Source organism: Phallusia mammillata, chromosome 4 (genome assembly GCF_965637545.1).
Source record: "Phallusia mammillata chromosome 4, kaPhaMamm4.hap1.1, whole genome shotgun sequence".
Taxonomy (NCBI): domain Eukaryota; kingdom Metazoa; phylum Chordata; class Ascidiacea; order Phlebobranchia; family Ascidiidae; genus Phallusia; species Phallusia mammillata.
Window position 1 is genome coordinate 20,248,346 of NC_137255.1, and position 20,403 is coordinate 20,268,748.

At 39.3% G+C, this 20,403-nt stretch overlaps 4 protein-coding genes across 5 annotated transcripts; 1 reads left to right on the plus strand and 3 right to left on the minus strand.

Moving 5' to 3' along the window:
- Positions 1-9: 9 nt before the first annotated feature.
- On the minus strand, positions 10-8,950 carry LOC145224008 (laccase-like). The gene is made up of 14 exons (XM_080090421.1): positions 8,455-8,950; positions 7,753-7,937; positions 7,578-7,682; positions 6,969-7,100; positions 6,336-6,532; positions 6,071-6,214; positions 5,384-5,588; positions 5,061-5,311; positions 2,251-2,347; positions 2,051-2,183; positions 1,780-1,928; positions 890-995; positions 629-737; positions 10-442 (listed from the first exon to the last, which is right to left on the minus strand). The coding sequence occupies exons 1-14, from the start codon at positions 8,543-8,545 to the stop codon at positions 391-393; spliced, it is 1,956 nt and encodes a 651-aa protein (XP_079946547.1). The 5' UTR covers positions 8,546-8,950; the 3' UTR covers positions 10-390.
- Positions 2,696-4,331, plus strand: LOC145224009 (beta-1,4-glucuronyltransferase 1-like). The gene has a single exon (XM_080090423.1). The coding sequence runs from the start codon at positions 2,738-2,740 to the stop codon at positions 4,076-4,078; it is 1,341 nt and encodes a 446-aa protein (XP_079946549.1). The 5' UTR covers positions 2,696-2,737; the 3' UTR covers positions 4,079-4,331.
- A 1,240-nt stretch (positions 8,951-10,190) lies between the features above and the next one.
- On the minus strand, positions 10,191-10,929 carry LOC145224650 (uncharacterized). 2 transcript variants are annotated; one of them, XM_080091187.1, is made up of 3 exons: positions 10,765-10,929; positions 10,656-10,701; positions 10,191-10,516 (listed from the first exon to the last, which is right to left on the minus strand). In XM_080091187.1, exons 1-3 carry the CDS (start codon positions 10,894-10,896, stop codon positions 10,383-10,385), a joined length of 312 nt encoding a protein of 103 aa, XP_079947313.1. In that variant the 5' UTR covers positions 10,897-10,929; the 3' UTR covers positions 10,191-10,382. The 2 variants fall into 2 exon arrangements, with proteins under 2 accessions (XP_079947313.1, XP_079947314.1); XM_080091188.1 differs by having other exon boundaries at positions 10,610-10,701.
- Positions 10,930-12,093: 1,164 nt separating this feature from the next.
- LOC145223220 (laccase-like) lies at positions 12,094-19,416 on the minus strand. The gene is made up of 14 exons (XM_080089601.1): positions 19,275-19,416; positions 19,000-19,184; positions 18,523-18,627; positions 18,006-18,137; positions 17,548-17,744; positions 17,143-17,286; positions 16,739-16,943; positions 15,529-15,782; positions 15,213-15,309; positions 14,842-14,956; positions 13,745-13,893; positions 13,302-13,407; positions 12,987-13,092; positions 12,094-12,791 (listed from the first exon to the last, which is right to left on the minus strand). Exons 1-14 carry the CDS (start codon positions 19,375-19,377, stop codon positions 12,734-12,736), a joined length of 1,956 nt encoding a protein of 651 aa, XP_079945727.1. The 5' UTR covers positions 19,378-19,416; the 3' UTR covers positions 12,094-12,733.
- Between the last annotated feature and the right edge of the window lie 987 nt (positions 19,417-20,403).

Here is a 20,403-nt window from a genome sequence, read left to right on the forward strand (position 1 = left end):
CTCACACACTTTCAAAATTAAAAAGCATGTTTGGGTATGTGAGAACAAATAGCGTCAAAGGTACGATAAGACCGGAAACGACGGTGCCCAATGTTGTTTTGAGCATTCAGATGCGGTGTCAAACGCTCACTTGGCGCCAAAACGAATGTGTTTGCATTGGCGGGTCGACAAAGGCAAACACACTGATTAAATAGGTGCACAAGAGTAAGGTCCACGAAAACAACACAACAACTACATTTTGACACCGATAATTAGGTGGCTAGTCAATGCCATTTCAAACACAGTGTGCACTATTAGTACTCTATAATCAGCACCAAATCTAAAAACATTTGTCACATTTACGGGGTAGGTGTGCCTTGCTGAACAGTTCTTTCTCAGTGTTCTGTAGCTTCACAAGTTGGGGCAAATTCCAAGCAATAATGAAACCAATAGAAGGACGATACTGAAAAACAAGGTGAATTGTATCAAAAGTTCAAGAAATCTAAACAAAAATATGTCTAAAAAAATTATGTTACAAAAACATACTTCGCAAACAAAAAATAAAGTTTCATAAAACCAATTCATTTTGTAACAAAGGTAAAGGTTATATTTGTTTGGTTAGCAACAGCTACAAATCAACGCCTTGTACCTTATCGTATTGGCGGCACTCGAGCATGTGAGTCGATTTACTGGATTATTTTCCATACACGAGCCTTGGTTGGCCCCAGCAGACGTTGTGATGGCTTCCAAACTCTCGCCTGTTCAGTAAAAACATTAAATCATGATGAGAGGGCATAAAATTGTAAAGCGACCCCAGCTAATGCAGTGCAACAAACGAGACAACGTTTATAGATAAATGAACGATACGCTTGTCAGTGTTGTATGTATAAATTATGTTTGGAGTACATACCGTCCCCGACGATTTCAACTAGCATGGACATTCCTTGTTCAGCATCTGCCAGTAAGTGACAATGAACCAGAACAACTCCAGTGTAAGTGTCAGTGCGGAAACGGATCTGTTGTAAAACAAAACAAAAATGCAGTTTCGTTGGACCACACCGTTTCGTTGCATCTAACAGTTATAATTAGATTCTAACTGTTAAAGCTGGTTTAGTGATGCTTCCCGATAGACCAGGGGTTTTAATGCAGAAACATTAAAACTCGTTTGGTGTAAAATTTGCGGTGCAATGTTTGAATGAGTTATAAAAGACCTTAGCTCAGAGTTGCAAGTCGGGCCGGGCTTTTCGGGCCGGGTTCGGGTTCGGGCCGGGTTCGGGCCGGGTTCGGGCCGGGTTCGGGCTTAGGTATTTGTGAGAAAACGGGCTTAAAACGGGCCTGACTTTACGTTCCGTGTCCGCCATTTTTTTAAATAAAATCACTCAGCTAAGTAACAAGTCTCTGGATTTGACCTAATGCCCACCCTACTCTAAAAAATATTGTTTACGCCATTGTCTACTATTGTTCATTGTGTTTGTTGTCTTTCTCTTTTTTCTTTCTCATCCTTTGTTGCGAGGCTTTCGTGGATAGGCCTGTTAATCAAAATTTCGGGCCTAAACGGGCTTCTCAAAAACGTTTCGGGTTCGGGCCGGGCTTCGGGCTTATACTTTCGGGTTCGGGCCGGGTTCGGGCTCAGATTTTGGGCCCGCTTGCAACTCTGCCTTAGCTTCTATATAGTTTCGGCGATGTTTTTTTTCACGTTAGCTGGTCCATCTAGTTGTAGTACTTTAGACACCCCTGCACACTGCTAAACATGCGCTGGTAAAATAACTTTAAGAAAAAAAAAGAAAAAAATTCATGTACTGTAATGTTTGATAGAGGGGGAACCAAGATCGTATCCATCCAATCTCCAACTTGTGCGTAACCAATTGTCCCAGTACCTCCTTCTGCCTGCCTTACTTCATGACCCAGGTACTGCAGGGCATTGACAGGTGGCTGGATCACAACCGATTCTGCAAATATTATCAACTTTAACCAAAAATGTAACATGATTTCTGTTATGTCATGATACACAAGCGGTCCGTCAAAACAATTTGGCAAGGCGTATAAGCCGAAGTACTTGGTTATATTTTACCGTTGTAACCGCTGTACTGCCATTTGCAAGTCTCATCTCCATCATTGTCTGTGTCATACTGACTGAACAATCTCCAGTTCGATCCACCGTCATCGACTCCGTACGGTCCAGTGTATGTGTTGTAACTAATAACCTGCGAGAAAACATCCAGTACAATTTGATGTAAGATTATACAGAAACAGGTTGTTTGAAAAAATTACCTGAAATGTATTGATGTGGATGTGAATGGGATGGGACGTGACATATTCTGTATTGGTGAGCTGCCATTCTTGAATCGTTCCAACCCTTGCTCTATACCTGCAGATGAACAAAAATACACATTTATTTAGTTGTAATGTTTGGCAATTAAGATACTGTGCAAGTTTGCCTAATTAGACCAAAACATCCGATATGTCGTACTATTTTAGAACCATCTCAAAAAAAGTCATGTCAAACTAGCATGTTATATCCTAACAAGCAAAGTCAAACGGTTACCCAGGCAAAAAATCCAATATTTTTTTAGCAGGCCATATTTAATTTTGTTGTGTTACTTAGTACTTAATAATCAAAAACAGTTTTGCTAATTGTTTGCGACGCACACGGGAAAGGTTTGCAAAACCACATTGCCTGAGGCGGTAACGAGCCAGCCGCAAAAAGTGTGTCAGAAAGTCTTGCTTCGTGTCTACTGTACAGCGCTGGTGATACCATATGACTGTTCAACGGTTACTGCAAGGTTCTTTTATGGTAAAGAGAAAATGCAGTTGGAACAAGATTACAGTAGCTTTGCTGGTTGTCTTTTTGCTGGTAGGCTATTTACAGGCGCAGTTAAATCGCAGTTTAGTTCGGTTACAAAAGGAATTTTTGCAGTCCCATCTTGGCCAAGCTGAAGAATGGGGAGAATACATGGTGGTGTGGAATACACTGTCTGTTGCTGCTGTAAAGAAAAATACAACTTCAAAAGATGACGACGTAACGCTTGTGACGCAATGCTCAGTCAACAATTTACATTATTTAATACAAACTAACTGGCACTGGGACGGTGCAATATCAGTGGCACTGTTCGTCCCAGGTTCCCACGCGTTACAAGCATATTTTGGAGTCAAGTATATGAAGAAATGTCACAAGCTCCACAGAATTCGATTCCACTTTGTCTATCCACGCGACAGGCCGCCGGTATTTGATGCAGACATTTTTCAACTTTGGTTTAAATTTATTACGCCGAAAGTGGACTGCAACCGTCTTCTTGAAGTACTCAGGAATTTTACAGCTTCTAATTACGCCCACGGCGATCTGCAATATCCCCAAAACACTTTACGCAACGTCGCGAAAAGCGCTTCACAAACCAAGTATGTGTTTGTACTGGACGTCGACGTAATGCCGTCACGTGACACGAGGGCGCAATTTGTCAAGTTTTTGTCCGAAAGCGAGTTTCAGCAATTGCGCCACCCGGCGGTGTTCGTTGCCCCGGCTTTTGAGATCGAAAACCGAACTCCGATGCCTTTATCTAAAACACAACTGGTGCACGCTTTAAAACAAGACGTGGTTCGACCATTTCACATTGAAACATGCCCGAAGTGCCATAAAGCGACACTATACGATGATTGGATGGCGATTACTCGCACCGCAAATATCACAACTGCTTTTGAGCTTGCATGGGCCCCATCCTGGGAACCTTTCTACATTGGCCCTATTGACGTACCGGACTATGACGAGCGCTTCAAGCAGTACGGGTTTGATCGTATCAGCCACACATGTGAGCTTTACATGGCCGGTTACCATTTCCACCTCCTTGCCCACGCGTTTGTGGTACATGCGGGTTATAAACGCCCAGGAGAATTTCATCTTCGTAAAGAGCAGGAAAACAGAAGAAACTGGATGTTGTTCGAAAATGTTTTTGTCCCGGAAATGGTACGAAAGTACAACAGTAACGGAAAAACGTGTCTTGGTAGCAATAGGAGGCAAGGAAAGGCCAAAGTATCGGTCCAAAATCACTTGAAAATGAGTTCTAAAAAGAAGAAACTGAAGGCGGATATCAACGAGGAGTTATGAGAAGTAAAATTGAACTTATCGATGCTGTGAAGGTTATGAAGCAACAACAATAAAAGACGTGGATGCTCACTATGAATGACTGACTGAATGTTTATGCAACAAACAAATATTATATTGTGTTATTTTTGTGCAGGGTTTACGCGAAGAAGCGTAATCATGATGTTTTTCGATCAGTAAAATGTTTGCCTTCTTGCAGTGCCTCACAACCCAAAAGCTGTATTTCAAACAACGATGAAACCTTTTATTTATTTTATTTTACCTCATTCCACTTGCTCGCAAGTATTTAAGAAGAATTTGATAAAGTGAAAATTATAAAAGCGCATATATTAATAATAGCGTCTGCAGCTACCAATGTAATTAGAGATAAACCAGTTTTTACGTAGGCCAGTTTTTGTCTGCATTTTAGCGAGGAATTCTGATAAAATCCGCTTGGTACTTATTTACACACCTAATGTGACAAAGGCGTCTCACCACAAGTCAACACATATTGCGGCAGAGAATACAAGCTATGGCCTGTCTAAAATGTTAACCACAACTATTAGCCCTCAAATATTGACAATCTCAGGCTTAATTCCGGCCTGACTTGACATTCTCTGTCTCTAATTATTTGGAATTAAACTTTATAGGTAAATAGCTAGTTTCTGGACCTAACTTAATTCCCAACAGCCCTAAAAGGATTTGTTCAACATTGTCTATAAATTGTATTCTGTATCATAAGTTTGTCAATCAAACTTTCGGGTCCACGTACTGGGCTTCTCAAAAACGATTCTTTCGATCCACGGGCTGGGCTGGGCTGGGCTGGGCTTCGGGCTTATGCTTCCGGGCCAGGCACGAATTACAACTCTGAGCTATCTGCTTTGCTAAGCTACATTGCATATCAAGGAACACAAAACATGAAAAAAATGTGCAGCTTAAAGTTTAGATTTTGTAAGAATGTAGTGAAAAGAATGTGTCAAATAAGGCTTTTTCTCCCAAAACCAACCTTATTGTTTCGCTGTAATCTTGTCTGTTCAAAGTGTCTGTTGGCGTGACTTCGATCACGAATTTGCCGCACACGTCACCAGGATCTACGTCACGAAGGTCAGTGATGTACGCAGGTTTGGGGGGCAAGGTCGAAGGGAAGCTTGAAACTTGTGTAGCTGTGCCTGTTACACTTAGATGAGCCAGGATTCCTGTAAAACTGGGATGCTCGCCCATCGATTCTTCGTCCACCTCCGAAAAAGTTGATCTTAGCTGATAAAATATAAGAATGTGATAAATTTAAAAATACTGCATGTTACTGTCGCCAAACAAAATTGACCCTACCTGGTACTCTCCAGCAGTTTCGCATACAACCAGCCAATCAACACGCCCAGCTGCCACAACCAAACTCCTGCCTAACCGTTGATCTCGCGGTTTATCAAGATAATGTCCGTCCAATGCGATCTCCTTTACTGAACATGGGCTGCCGGTGCCATCAGTCAGTGTTATGTGCAAGGCAAGGGCGTAGAGGCCACCAGCATTTAGAAGTCTGCATCGCAACGTTTCAAGATATATTTTCATACTTAAACAGCAACAAAACTGGGTCATATTCGTTTTTGAATTAGTTTTTAAGCAAGATGTTTGTCCCATGGCAAAGGTTATCAAGCTTTTTTCCGTTAACCCTTGGGCACTTTTAAAGACAGCAATTGCCCATATTTGTTGCAAACAAACTTAATTCGTTAATTGTTGCAAAACCAAACAGTAGTTAAGTTTTCTGTTAAAGTGCACTGCCGATAATATTAGTTATTTTATCGTGTGTGCATTATAGAAACAATGTGGACCGATTCGATTAAAGTTAATTCAATTTCACCCTCAATGATGTCAACCTTGATGCTTTTTTTCTCTTATAATTTCCTAAAGAATGTGAAATTGACCCCTTGTTGTGAAATCCACATGGAATGCATTAAAGTCAAAGACGATAAACATGCTTGGTGTAAAACTAAAGTTCAAATTCATAAAAATAAAATCTACCTGAACCGTGATATCTCTCCAGCTTTGATAGCAAGATTAGGTTGCAACTGTCCGTTTATCAAAGTGTGCTGAATATTGTTTACTGGGTCCTCGAGCCATTGTTCTAAAGTCTGCGTGGTGTTATTTACCATGACGTTGTTGAGCCTTAAAAAAAACATATTTGTTCGTGTAAATAACCTGTATGCAACTTATGTGGTAAGTGAAAGTCCAATAACGTTCGGTATGATGACATAAATTTAATCAAAGGCAAACAAGAAGGTCAAACCTGAAGGCATCGTTGTCGTGTATGTCACTTTGAGCCACTGAGTAACTGCCATCGTCCGCCGTTGAGTATTGGAAGAGTTGGAAAACCAGTGGAAAATCCCTATCGCAGTTGTTGGGACAAGACGCTGAGTCCAGCTCAGCAGGCATCGTTTGCGGATCATCCTCGACAATCAACATTCCTGCCATTCCTCCAAGATTCTTTGACAAAAACAGATAAAACTGGAGAGAGCTGGCTTTTCTATGTACTTCCATTTTATATATTCTACGCCATATTTATCCATCTTCGAGACACATCATTTGACCGAATATCGTGATTGTTTTTGCACGCAAAAACGAATGGGTCCCACACACGTGTTTATGCGAAAAGATTACCATAAAAGGGCGCGATTATGTTTAGCTTCATAATGAAAAAATTAGAAAGCATCAACCCAAATCTCAAAATAAGCCAAAACCTTATTGAAGCAAGACAGGAAACAAATCAGTATGCGATATTGTAGAATTATCAAATAATTGCTATACTTAACCGCTAAAACACACACTCAAACACAAGCAGGATTTTACTTATGACATGGAGGATTTTGTAAACTTTGTTATGCTGAAAACAATACAGTTTTTTTCTTCCCATGCAACCAACCTGAAAATATCCGCTTCCGTGGAAATGTGGGTGATACCAATACGTTCCAGCTGGCTGTTCGGGATGAACTTGGTAATCATAGTTATACGTACTGTCTGGGTTGATGGTTATTAGTACATTGTCTTGAGGTTCCTGCAAATTTTGTTAGTAAGTTGCCATCTCTGGCCGAGGTTTGGAAATGCTATCGCGATTTACAATTGACCATGTCTTCAGGCCCATTTGTGGCCCGCCGCAGTTAAAGGGTTAAAGCTTTCAGCTAAAACTTTTAGCCGATTTATTTTCTTGTTTACGCTGAGCAAACATACAGAAACTGTCGCATAAACTTGTTACATAATCGTTTAGCAAGTGGGTGTAGCCACTTTTCCATTTTCGCACATTTTACTGCTCTACTTTTACGACGTATTGCGACAAGCGAGTCTTAAAATCGCACTTTAGTGACGACAATGTATTTTAGGCCTTGGTCAAATCTAACGACGTTAATGCAGACGTGGGCAACTAGACTTTTTCGTTTTTTGTTCAAGTCTGCGTTAATACGATTTTTTCAATGTTGGAAAAAAAGGTGTCGTTACGAAAAACACCAATTTAATCGGTGAATGCTACACAACTTACCAAACTGCTTATATGTAAACCGTGCGTGTGGACATTGGTTGTGTTTGGATAGCGCAACGTGTTGGGTGGGTTATCGGCAAAGTCCGGCAGTTGCAGACTGTTCATCTAAAAATCACGTTAATGTTTTACCAAGCCGCCAAAAAGTCGCTGGCATCAATTAAGATGATGAAAGTACCAAGTCCAACCGAACGCGGTCCCCTGCTCTAAAGCGAAGAGTTGGACCAGGAAAGGTCCCATTGTACAATCTTCTTGTCGTCGTCAACCAATCTAATTGGAACTCAGCCATTCGCACTTCAATATTGGTTTCTAGTAATCCACCTACAGCTACTTGTTCATAGGGTTTCACGTAGGGTTCCCCACCTACAAATTCGTTGACAAATTGAACCATTTATGATTGGATAAAACACATACTTTCATTACCCGATGAAGATAGGTACTTTCTACTCTTTTAACCAAGTTATAACACTTCATACACAAGGGATTCACATGCTTAAGTTCGCACTGTCGAAGTTGAATTTGGACCCGACCGTTTAGCTTTAGCCCATAAACCTAATGGTCGTTGTCATGCGATCTTTTAACACCTCTCATTCTACAAATATTTTTGATTTTAGCTATTACAGTAAACCTTGATTACTCCGGAACGGTTTGGACGAAAAAATTTTCTGGATTAGGCAAAGATCCGGATTAACTGATGTCGATTAGTTGCAGCATTACAATTTCCAAAAAAATGTACCTCGAGTTTTTTTCGAATTAGGCGAAGATCCGGATTAACCAAATCCGATTTACCCGAGGTTTCTGTATATGCACCTCTTGTAAGGACTGTAACAACTATGCTCATCTCGAAGCTACATCCATCCTAAAAGTTAGTACATCTTACCTTGCAGTGCACACGGCGTTTCCATCGTGCATTGGGAGGTAACAAGTTGCATTAAGCCCATTGCGAACAACAACACAAAATCAGACTTCATCTCCAACGATGCACTGATAACCACGATTCTATTTTAATAATTAAGTAAACCTATCAGACAATCTAGTTGCAGGCAAATCACAAAACATTCGGGACAAACAACCTCAAGGAATCGTAAAATTCAAATAAACGCTGTTTTTCATGAGCGCTTGATAGAAGTGTGAGAGTACTTGGCTAAATGCCAACCGTTCTGCCAAACCATGTGCACTGTTAAAAAAGAAATATTGATCAAAAACTGTTGTGACTCCTAAGGTTTGTTAACAGGCCGAAACCTTTTATCATTTGTTATACGCATTAGCTTCCTGATTTGCTTGGGCTTTATATAACACTGTGTCTAGGTTTTTGCGGACCTGCGAATGACACCAGATTAAGAACCACGAATAGCACGTCATTTTGCAGAAAAGTTGTTTTATATGTTTTTGTGAGTCAAATTTCTTTAATATGTAAGCTGCAACTGTACTTCGGACAAACATTAGTATTACAAACAAGTTTTATCTGCTTTCTGAGTTAGTTGATAGAATAACTGTAACCTGCCTTTCTGATCGAATCTCGGTTTAGTAAGCCTTTACAGTTTTCTATAGGGCCTGAAATTCGATTTGAAATTTGCTTTAACTGCTTTATGGCTGTGACACCTACATGACACCTTTTGTCACTCATTAATTCTGTGCAATTCTTTTGAAATTTCTCCGCGGTTTTAATGAGGCGCGCTCACGGGTGTGTGCTTAATTGTCTCTCGGCAAACAAGCTTCACAAAGAGGATAGTTGCTCAGTGCCGCATGACTATTGCTAGTTAAACCCAGTTCACTTTTGTGCCTAACTGATATACAAGACAAACAACGCAATAAACGAACCCGTTCCGGGGCAAGTAAGGTACTGAGCCTTTTTGTCATGGACCCTGGGAGGAAAAAAAGGCACGAGACATCTTATGTAGCCCCTTCGAACATTATTTATGACTAAATGGTCTCTCATTTCTTTAAAACTACGCGGCAGCAATATTTTTAGCTTCATTGCAACAAAAGCAAAAATGCATGCATAATTTCTAATTTTATTTGTGAACTTGAATTTCCATATTTGAAGGCCCCTAGAGTCCTAGACTCTCGTGGGCGCCCTGGTGTGGCGTACCGGATGCATTTCCGCTCTTGTTAGGGCATGTTTATGTAAGTGACACACTTCGCAACTAATGGCTTAGTACCCGTCGAGCTATGTTGCACACAATGCGAAAACAGTTGTTTGCGACCGTGCAGTGTTGGATCGGTCAGCCATTGTTCAAAATACGCAATGGGGTTTCAGCAAACACCGACTAATTTTAACCAGCGAGAAGATGGCATAGCAGCGGCTTATACATGAGGCAGTGCTTTGTTAGCAACACGCTCTTTATTAAGCTGTCACAATGACGAACCTGCCTACCACTCGTTATGTCTCACAAAGGGCACATCAGTCAGGTTTTAAACAAAAGATTTGGCAAAATTAACGTTAATTAATCATTGGATTTCTACGACAAAATAGCTCAAACGCCAATCAATAGAGAAAAAAACTGTCCAAAATTGTTGTATTTGCACACAGTTAAAATGGAATTAAATCTGATGTTATTGTTTTCTGAAGACTTTTTCACGCAGAAACAATTTGGGCAAAGTTAAACCAAGCAATGCCACACAAATTCAATATTGCAATCACAAAACGACAAATTCTTTGAACAAGTCAAAAAAATTGGATATTTTTTGGTATTTGAACAATCACACCGAACCTTATGTGTTCTGGGTAAATATAGGGACGACAATAAAAACGGATTAACTTTATTTCAGATTCTTTTTTCCAACTTCAAATTGTTTCCAACTCTTCTAAATCTCTATCTTTTTTAATTCTTTTTTCTTCATCACCATGACAACAGCAAGAATGAGAATGATAAATATCATCAGACATAGACTCATGATAAGAAAAAAATCCATCAATGTCTTAACGTCTTGATTAACCTCTGAAAAATAAGAGGGAGTACAAGAATAAGGTACTCTATATGTTGGCTATATGCTTGATAAATTTGATGGAAAATTAAATTGAGCAACCTTACAAGTTGTCATAGGAATATTCTTCAGGACAATAGCAGTAAGCTATACCATGAGTCTTGTCGATGCCACACATGTGAGAACACCCCAACTCATTCTGCGAAGAGTAATTTAAGATTCAAGATTTTTACATGCGAAGTGACAATGTAACATTTTTCACCGTTTCGCAATCCAGTTGGTCACCACTAACATGTTCAGGTGCAAGGATAAATGGACATAGTGAAATTTTCTTTTTTGCATCTTCAGTTTCGTCAGTAACTGATCTTCTGACCGGGGAATGAATAATCTCCATATAGTTGGGCAGTCCAATTGATTACAAAAAAGTTTTTTTTTCTAAAATAGGTTGAAAAACTTAGATCACTAATTAAACAAGGCTACAGGTTCGGGTAAAAGCACAAGTTTTCAATATTTAGCTCTAATTGGGCATTCGATTTTTAAATATGCATTCCTGAACACCTGTGCATACTGTTTCATTCCTGAACACCTGTGCATACTAACTGTACTCGGCGACACTATTAATTGCCCATCTTACTGTGCAGGTGAGTTGCTACGATGGTAATTGTGTCTGTAAACAATGACTAAAAACGGAAACCGCACTGTTATACCGTTCGTGATCTGTTATAGGGATTTGTGAATCGTCAAATATATTATGCTTTCATTTTCTTTGGGTGCAAAAGTAACTGTTAATATTCTTTGTTAGGGATGTGTCCTCGTTTTTGGTGATGAAAACATGGTTGGCCTATTATTATTTGTTTACTGAAGCTTTCGTTTTTTTTCAAAATATACATTCATCTTCATGTGGACTTCAAGTCCTCGCGAAAGTGGCAAGAGGGTGTTAAAGAAATGAAAAAAAAAAAAGTTTGAGAGCCACTGGGTTAACATATAAAAAGCTGTACCAGTAGGAATGCCTACACAAAAAATGCTCCCTTAACGGCAAAAACTAATGCTTTTGCAGAAAACTGATGAAAATTTGCAACCCATCCACTGAAGGTATCAAACGGGTACCCGGTTGGCTTCAGATACCAAGTCGTAACTAGTAAAATTAGATAAATTTTAAAACGACACAGTTTTAATAACGATCCTCTTGCTTAATATCTCCGTAAAAGCTTGATGACTCACAATTATACAGTTGTTAGGCCGCAGCGATTTCCGCGCATTCATGTAATCTGCTTCCTTTACGGTGTACCATCCATTGCTTGACAATGTGTATCACAGAAATATGTACAAAATTCACTTTTCGAAATGTTTAATTTGTCAAAAACTTAATGGCATCTAAAGGCACACTTAAAAACCGCGAGTTTTGAATTCACACCACAAATTCACACAGCCGATTTTGTTTCCGGAATTTTTTTTTCGTTTATCGTAGCTGCTTGCAATTAGAATGTAAAAAAAACCAAAGCATTTAATTATGTCAGAACAATATTCTTTCTGCCTTTTAATCAGATTTCCTAACATGAACATTTCTGCTTGCATGAATTCATACAAGAAATCGACATCAATGGTTTGTAGTACACAATTGCAATGAACAAACACCAAGACGAAAATAGATGCGTTAAAAAATAGTGGATGGCCCCAAACGCGCTGCAGCTACACCGTATTGCGAAGCGTTATGTGACGCGGCAGCTTACCAGATAGTGTGTTTGGCGCACTGTAAGTGTAACACGACTGGGATGAAACGGTGATGGAACGAGTCAGAGGAGCAGATAGCAGGTTAATCCACTATCACTAACCCAATGCAAATGCAATTACAGTAGCTTATTTAGTAAATCAAAAAATCTGCCTCGCAAATACACAAACATTCAGAGTTATATTTTTTTATAAACATGGTGTACAAACTGTTTATTGGCGACCAAACACACGCCATTAGCTATGATGCAGATTATTGGTGATAAAAAAAGTTTGTGCAGTTTTTTAAAATAAAATTCAATGATCAAAATTAGAAAAAATTAAAACTACACAAGCCCCGATTGTTCAAAATTCCTGCTCAATTCTTTTTAAAATTTCATTTCATTTTTTTGGTTTCGACCTATGGGTCTAAAAATCATTATAGACTGCCAGGTAAATCATTTTTACAAACAACCTACAAGTTCCATTTCAACGCTTTTATTGTTTTCCAAGAAACTTGATCTTCACTGAAAAGCGAACAAATGAACTGATATCGCCAGGCTGGTGATGAAGACGAAAGAGCTGCAAGTTAGAACAAAGTAATTTTGAAGTTATTAGGAAAACATGATGGTGAAATGACATATGATAAAATTCTATTGTTAACATTAACATATCAATGGATAAAACTTAAAGTGTTAGTAACAAGATTAGATCCAAGCACATTTGTTAATGGACAAAATCTTTGCTGTGTCAATCAACAGTTAATTTCCATTCAACCTTTTCAAAAGTCCAGGTGCACTGCATTTAACATCTACAGGGTTATTTTCCATGCACGACCATTGGTAAGCTCCCGCAGAAGTTGGTTCAGCCTCTAAGTTGCCACCTAACGAAATTAAAAAAGCACTCGTTTATCCCAATATCTCGATTCACCATGACATTAACTTAAAACAAAACTCAAAGGTTAGATAACAAACCAATTATAGCTCTGAAAATTGATCATATTTTAATTTGGTCTAATTAGTCCAATTAGGCATAAATTATGCTTCACAAATCCAGTATAACCGGAACATTCCTAAAAGAAATGCTTCCTACCCTTTTCAACTATTTCTGACAACATCGACATTCCCTGATCGGCATCGGCCAGTAGGTGACAGTGTGTAACAACTTTTCCGGTAAAAGAATCGGTATGAAAGCGAATCTATACGAAAAAAAGAAAGAAAAATTGGGTTGTTGGATTGGACCGTTTGGGCCAGCAGAGCCCTGGGACACAAGCCGTGTTAAGGTCGGTACAATAGTCTGTCATTGAAACAAAAATCAATTTTAAGTTTGTTTAAGGACAATTCAGTTGCGAGTTTGATAAGGTCATTGTAGACTTATCTTTGCCTTGTAAATAGATTACAAGTAAAACTTTTAAAGCAGCCCTTAAAAAACCGATGGGTTTATACACAATCACAAATTTGCTTTTTATAACACAAAAAGAGTCACAAAACGGCCTTATTTTGATCTACCTAAACATTCTGAAAAGCCTTACTTACAGTGATGTTTGCAAGAGGAGGAACCAATATTGTATCTCTCCATTCTCCAATTTGTGCGTAGCCCAACGATCCTACACCTCCTGTTTGCTGGCGAGTTTCGTGGCCCAAATTCCCAAGCATGTTAGGCGGGATATCAATCGCAACACTCGCTGTTGGAATAACAAACGTTACTTAATCTCTTTAACAAATTGAAGCCACAACAATGCTTTGGAGCAGTGGTTCACATCCTTTTTGTAAAGCGACCCAAATATTCTGTTTTGTGGTTTCTCGCTACCCATGGACATGCATTCTTACTAGTTTGGTATTTTAATCAAGCAAATACTATTTTTTCGATCAAACATTTTCATTGTGCCCGAACTTGAGATAGCTCAATGCATTATCAGCCAGAAAACGCTCAACAGTGAGCTAACTCATAACTTATGACATCACAAAAAGCATATATTTTTGACTTCGTTTCGTAGCGTTTTGTTGTTGTTGTTGTTTTGTTTCCCAGCGCTTCAAATTGTTGCCCATAATTTCGTGACAACTTGTCTTGATAATTAACCTTTATCACGGCAAGTTGTCACGAAATTATGGGCAACAATTTAAAGCTCTGGGAAACAAAACAACAACAACAAAACGCTACAAAACGAGGTCAAAACGTAGATGCTTTTATTGTCGTCAAAAACAGGAGACCCAACACAATTTTCAGGCGACCCAACTTTGGGTTGCGACCCATAGGTTGGGAAACACTGCTTTAGAGTCTGTGTTCAGGTGTGTGCGAAGTTTATTTTTTACCAACCTTTGAAACGTTTACGCTGATTGGTTGTTTTACATTCAATTGGGCTTACCAGAGAAATACTAAAAAAAGTGCGGCATAGTAGTATCCACAAGAAATAAGAGCAATGGTGTCTATTAAGCTGCGATTGTTTATCGTATACGACACACCACTTGAATCTAAACCTCAAACAAAAGATCACATGTCCCTAGGCCTATACGAGTGGCTTGTTATCGCTTGTCTACATACATACTTCAGGAGTGATGCCAGTAATGAGTGCATTTTGCTTTGACAACATAAAAACATTTGTTTTCGCTATTTAACATTGTAAATTGCATACCATTGTAGTTGGTGTGTTGCCACATACAGGTCTGATTGTCCTGGCTAAACAATCTCCAATGATCAGCTCCGTCGTCCACACCGACCGGACCAACGTACTGATTGTAACTGATAACCTATTAAGAAATAATGTTGCAATTAAAAATTCAGAAACGACTTTATGAAAAGGTTAAGTACTCCAAAAATGTACGCTACAGTAAACCTCGGTCAATCTAAACTGGTTTAGACCAAAACTACATGTCGGAATAGGTGAAGATCCGGATCAACCGAATCCGGTTTAACCGAGGTTTAGCCTATATTCCGTGACATATTCAGCTTTTTTACAGTCATCGAAAAAATGCTATGGTATAGAGTGGATATGGATAATTTTACCTGGAACGCATTTACGTGAATGTGAATCGGATGAGATGTGACGTATTCGGTGTTGGTGAGATGCCATTCCTCGATATTACCTACTTCGGTTCTGTACCTGTACAAACAAACCATAGATATCAAACTAGAATAAAGTATCAAGCTTGTTATAATTTATCATAGCAATCTGCAACTTGAGTCTGCTGGTTTACTGCTAGGATTATGAAGTCAAACAGAATACTGTTTCTTTAAATTGCAAAGTTTTTTTTACATTTTAACCGACAACAACATTGGATTTTGCAACCGGAACAAATCATCAAAGCGAAATACTTCAAACCTGATAACGCTCGAGTCAAAGTCTTCGCGGTTCAGCGTATCAGTCGGTGTGACCTCAACCGCAAATTTGCCGCAAATGTCATCAGCTGACACATCACGAAGGTCATCTTCGAACATTGGTCGCCCTGGCAACGACGTTGGAAAGACGGCGCCCGAAACGGCATCTCCTTGCACTGTAATTGTGAGAAGAAGTCCGCTAAAACTCGGATGTTCACCCATTGACGGGTGGTCGTTGCTGGTGAATGTGGAACGAAGCTGCATATGACAAAGGTGTAAGGTGAAACTTAATGTGTGCATGTTTATATGCACGAATCGAGATCGATCGTCAAGTGGCTTGGCTAATGGCATCAAGGGACCTTGAACCGGTGGCTGCAACGCCAAAGATGTGTTTGTCAGCTCTTTAATGATAATAGGACAAGTACTTGTTTGTATTTTGCTGTTTTCTTCAGCAAAACAACAAATTCTAGAACATAAAATTAACCCAACAGGTTGTTTCGTGATCCGATGATACACCCAATAAATAAGAAATGTATGCAAAATTGAATGGATTGGCGATTATTTTTTCTGCAGAACCAAGTTTTCGTATGTGGGAATGTTTACCTGCTAAAACAGATGATGTAAAAAATCGTGTTAGACTTGGGCGGGCATGATATAATCGCTTTCATCCCTTACGTAACAAGTTTGGCACGGCGCCACAATATTTATGTAACGCTTCCACAGAACCCATTAATTTGCATACGCGTCAGTTACAGATGAAATCAATGTAGTTTTGTGCAGTTATCAAGATATTAGCGTAGTTGGTGGTTTTTTTCTATGTTGTACGATAACTGAACATGGTCACGTAAGCATTTGGTATGGAGACAGGTTTGGCTCAATTGAACGTTTAGGAAAAGGAAACACGCACAATTTGCTTCCGTAACTACATGTCCGCTACAGCATTCAGACCAAACCACCTCAAATGTAAAGCGATATAAAGCAAAAAAGGAAGCAACAACGATTTCGATTGCTGCCAGTATTTTTCATGGAAAACTTGACATGCAATGATTCAGTTTCGATTTGCCATATAAGGTCAATGTCAGCAACAGATGACGACGGTCAAGGCTTGGGAATTTCCATTAAACCAAAGCATGAAAGGGAACTGAAATGACCTTGTGACTGACGTGGTTTATGAGCTAGAATTAACTTAAAAAGCAAACAAATTACAAACTTGCCTGGTATTCCCCAGTTTGGCGACATACAACCAGCCAATCAACACGCCCAGCTGCCATGAGTAAACTTCTGCCCAGTCGTTGTTCACGCGGCTGATTGAGGTAATGTCCGTCCAATGCGATTTCTCTCACCTGACATGGGCTGCCAGTTCCACCAGGCAGTGTTATGTGTAAAGCAAGGGCGTAGATTCCACCAGCGTTTAGGAGCCTACAATATATGAACCGAGGAGGAGGTCAAAACAAGTGAAACGTTACGGGACTTGGTGTAAGCCAGAGCCTTATCAAAAAATCAAGATCAAAGAAACCAAAAAACTGGCTTTTACAAATACAAAAAAACATTTTTTATGAAAATACAAATTTAACATAGAAAAATTATTTGAAACACCACAACGATGTACGCTATCTACCTGAATCTCATCAACTGTCCAGGTTGAACCGTAAGGTTTGGTTGAAGTTGTCCGTTAACCAAAATGTGCTGGACGTTGTTGGCTGGGTCCTCGAGCCATTCTTCTAAACTTTGTGTCCCATTTTCAATCATAATATTGTTGAGCCTGCACAAAATACCCCGGTGATCTTTCATTGGTAATTTATCCTACAATAAGTCCAGAGATAACCATACACCAAGATATTATTTAGCAGGTGCCGAAACCAATTCGTGAAAAAACTCAAGAACCGGTATGAAATGCTGTGATGGTTTAAACACTCTATAATTAGACTTGGCGGACTTTCTGGCGAAAAATCATTTGTTTAGACTTAGAGGCTTATAGTGCTTTTCTTGTACTTTATGAAAGTGGAGGAATAGTAACACAAACCGAAATGCTTCATTGTCATTGATGTCACGTTGCGTTGACGAGTAACTACCATCATCTGCCGTTGAATATTGGAAAAGTTGGAAGACCATTGGAATATCGTTTTCGCAGTTGTTAGGACAAGACGCTAAATCCAGCTCAGCAGGCATCGTTTGCGGATCATCCTCGACAATCAACATTCCTGCCATTCCCCCAAGATTCTGTGACAAAAAAGCAAGAATACTAATTTACAAAAAACTATTCGGCCACGATGAATTGGTCAAAATAATACGGTCAAAAACTTGCTCATGGCAACATCCACATAAGTTACTGACCAAAACTAAATATTTTACAAAATATCAAAAAAAAATTTAGAATTTAATCGAATCTTAAAAGTCGGGCAAATAAACCTTCAGTTCCGACTGGGTTTTGAAAGTGGAAATTATACCTTATGTCCGGGCATGAATAAGCACAACCCTAACCTGGAAAAAGACACTCCCGTGAAGATGTGGGTGATACCAGTAGGTTCCTGCGGCTTGTTGGTCGTGAATTTCATAATCGTAAGAGAATGTTTGTCCGGGACCAACGCGTGTCAAGATATTATCTTGGGGAGTCTGGTAATACACAACACTTGATTAATCTGTACATCTATAAAACTTGTGTACAAGTTGAGTTGTTGAAATTCGTACTGCGTATTAATTCAAATCGTATCGTTGTCCACCTAACCAGTTTGGTCAGTCAAGCAGTTGTCATTGTACAACTTATGACAACAAAGCCCTGTAATTCGATTAGTTAAAGTTACCTGGGATAACGGGTACGTTTATATGCCGTGGCAAACTAATTAACCACAGATGTGGCCCACCCAAAACACGGCTTAAAAAATAACAACTTCAAATTAAAAACACTGTTTTAACATTCCCAAAACATTGTAGAATAAAGCATTTATCAGAACAAGGATCAGAATTTGGTAAATTTTCTTTTAACACTCATGAATTTTACCTGACTGCTGATGTGAAGGCCGTGAGTGTGAAGATTTGTGGTATTTGGAAATCTCAGTGAACCGGACGGAGCGTCTGTGAAGTCAGGTTCCTCGAGGTTGTTAACCTTTGAAACAACCATTTCCGTCATAATTGTTCAATCAAAACTGGTTTTACGCAATCCAAGCGGACTTGAATAAAACGACGGTTTTGGTTCGACAAAATCAAGTCCAACATTGACAAAAAGAATGTAGTGCACAAAAGCGTGAAGGCTAAACCCGATTTTATGACCCACTAATGCTATTTCAAACTTTAGAAAACCAAAGCAACGGTGAAATGTGCCATAAACGTTACGATTTTATGTGGCGCGTCAAATTGTCCACACATTTGGTCCGCACTCTGCAACCAAAGAAAAGTCTGTTGAATTCCGTGGTAGACTTTTGGGTCCTTCACTGCACTTATAAAAGCAAAAGAATAAATAATCAAACTCTTATCTCACCAAATCCAGTCGAACCCGATCGCCTGCTTTGATTCTCAACGTGGTGCCGGGAAAGGAAGCATTGTAAAGGCGGCGTTTTGTGGTAAGCCAACCCAAAGTAAAGTCGCTGATTTCAACGTTTAAACTGGTTGACAGAAGTCCATTTTGTGAACGTTGCACCGCAGGTTTAACAAAGTTTAGGCCACCTAAATGCAGAAAAAACAAACAAATCTCACTCATTTTATTTTATTTATACGCCTATGTAGACTTGTCATAAAAAATAATAAAGCACTTGCCTCTAAACCCACATGGAGCTGTTTCGGAACACACTGTTTGTGCTACAGAAAGACTGCTTAAACCAAGGAAAAACAAAACCATTAAACAAATCATGACCGCCATCTCCAAGGGGCGCAATACACTGAGTGACGTTCAAATACCAACGCGAAACAATCTGCCTTTTTTGTTGAACGGGTCACGCACTGCCTACAACTCGAAAGTTCTGAAGCAACCCTTTTCGGCATTGACGTGTAGAGTTTTTTGCAGTCACGCGTAATAATTTTTGTACGGACTAGCTTAATACTGGTTTTTTTATCCCCACGTCAAGGCTTCCATGACTAACTTCGTTCCTATTACTTTAACTGTGATGTTATAATCGTAATATGCGAGTAACAGCAAATTAGAATAGTTTAACAAGTTATAATCGACAAGTTCTCCGGCTTGGTGATTATTTGGCGTAATTGTGTAGCTATGTGTAGTTTGTCGCCAAACGCAGTAAGCGCAACTCAATCTTTTTGGTCGGGCAACGCTTGAATGCGTTATGCTGACAGGACATGTGCCATCCATTAAGCTGCATGTTTTTTTCGTTTGTTAAGTCATATTTTTTGGTTATTTTAGTTGTTAATTACTTCATTTCAACTTATCGGGCTCCACTGGTATTAATAAATGCCTCTCAAATTTCCTATTTAGGAAACACGAAATGGTCGAGGTGGTATTAGAACCAACAACCTTGTAAACACAACTCGGTTACGTTAACTTTTCAGTCAAGGGCTGAACATAATTTTGTGCCCTGCCGACTGATTTCTGCTCGTGAACGGTATTTTCTGTAAATTTCGGTGAATTTTGATCCAAAATGTATTTTTTACGTGATGAGTTTTCGAACTTTAGCTTTGCATCGTTTGATCGTCTTCCAACCGTGAAAGGCCAAATAAACTTGTGCGCTGTCTGCAAATGTTCCGTCGGGCTCCCCCACATCCATACTGTGATGGAATGGGCCCAACATTTTGTTTTAAATTCTATGCAATAGGCCTACAGCTAAAACATATTATTTGATGTCCACAACGCTCGTAAGCTATATTTTTAGTCGCTGGGTGGCCTATGCTGACCTTAAAATTGAAATAAAACATTGGTGTCATCAGTGTCAATCAA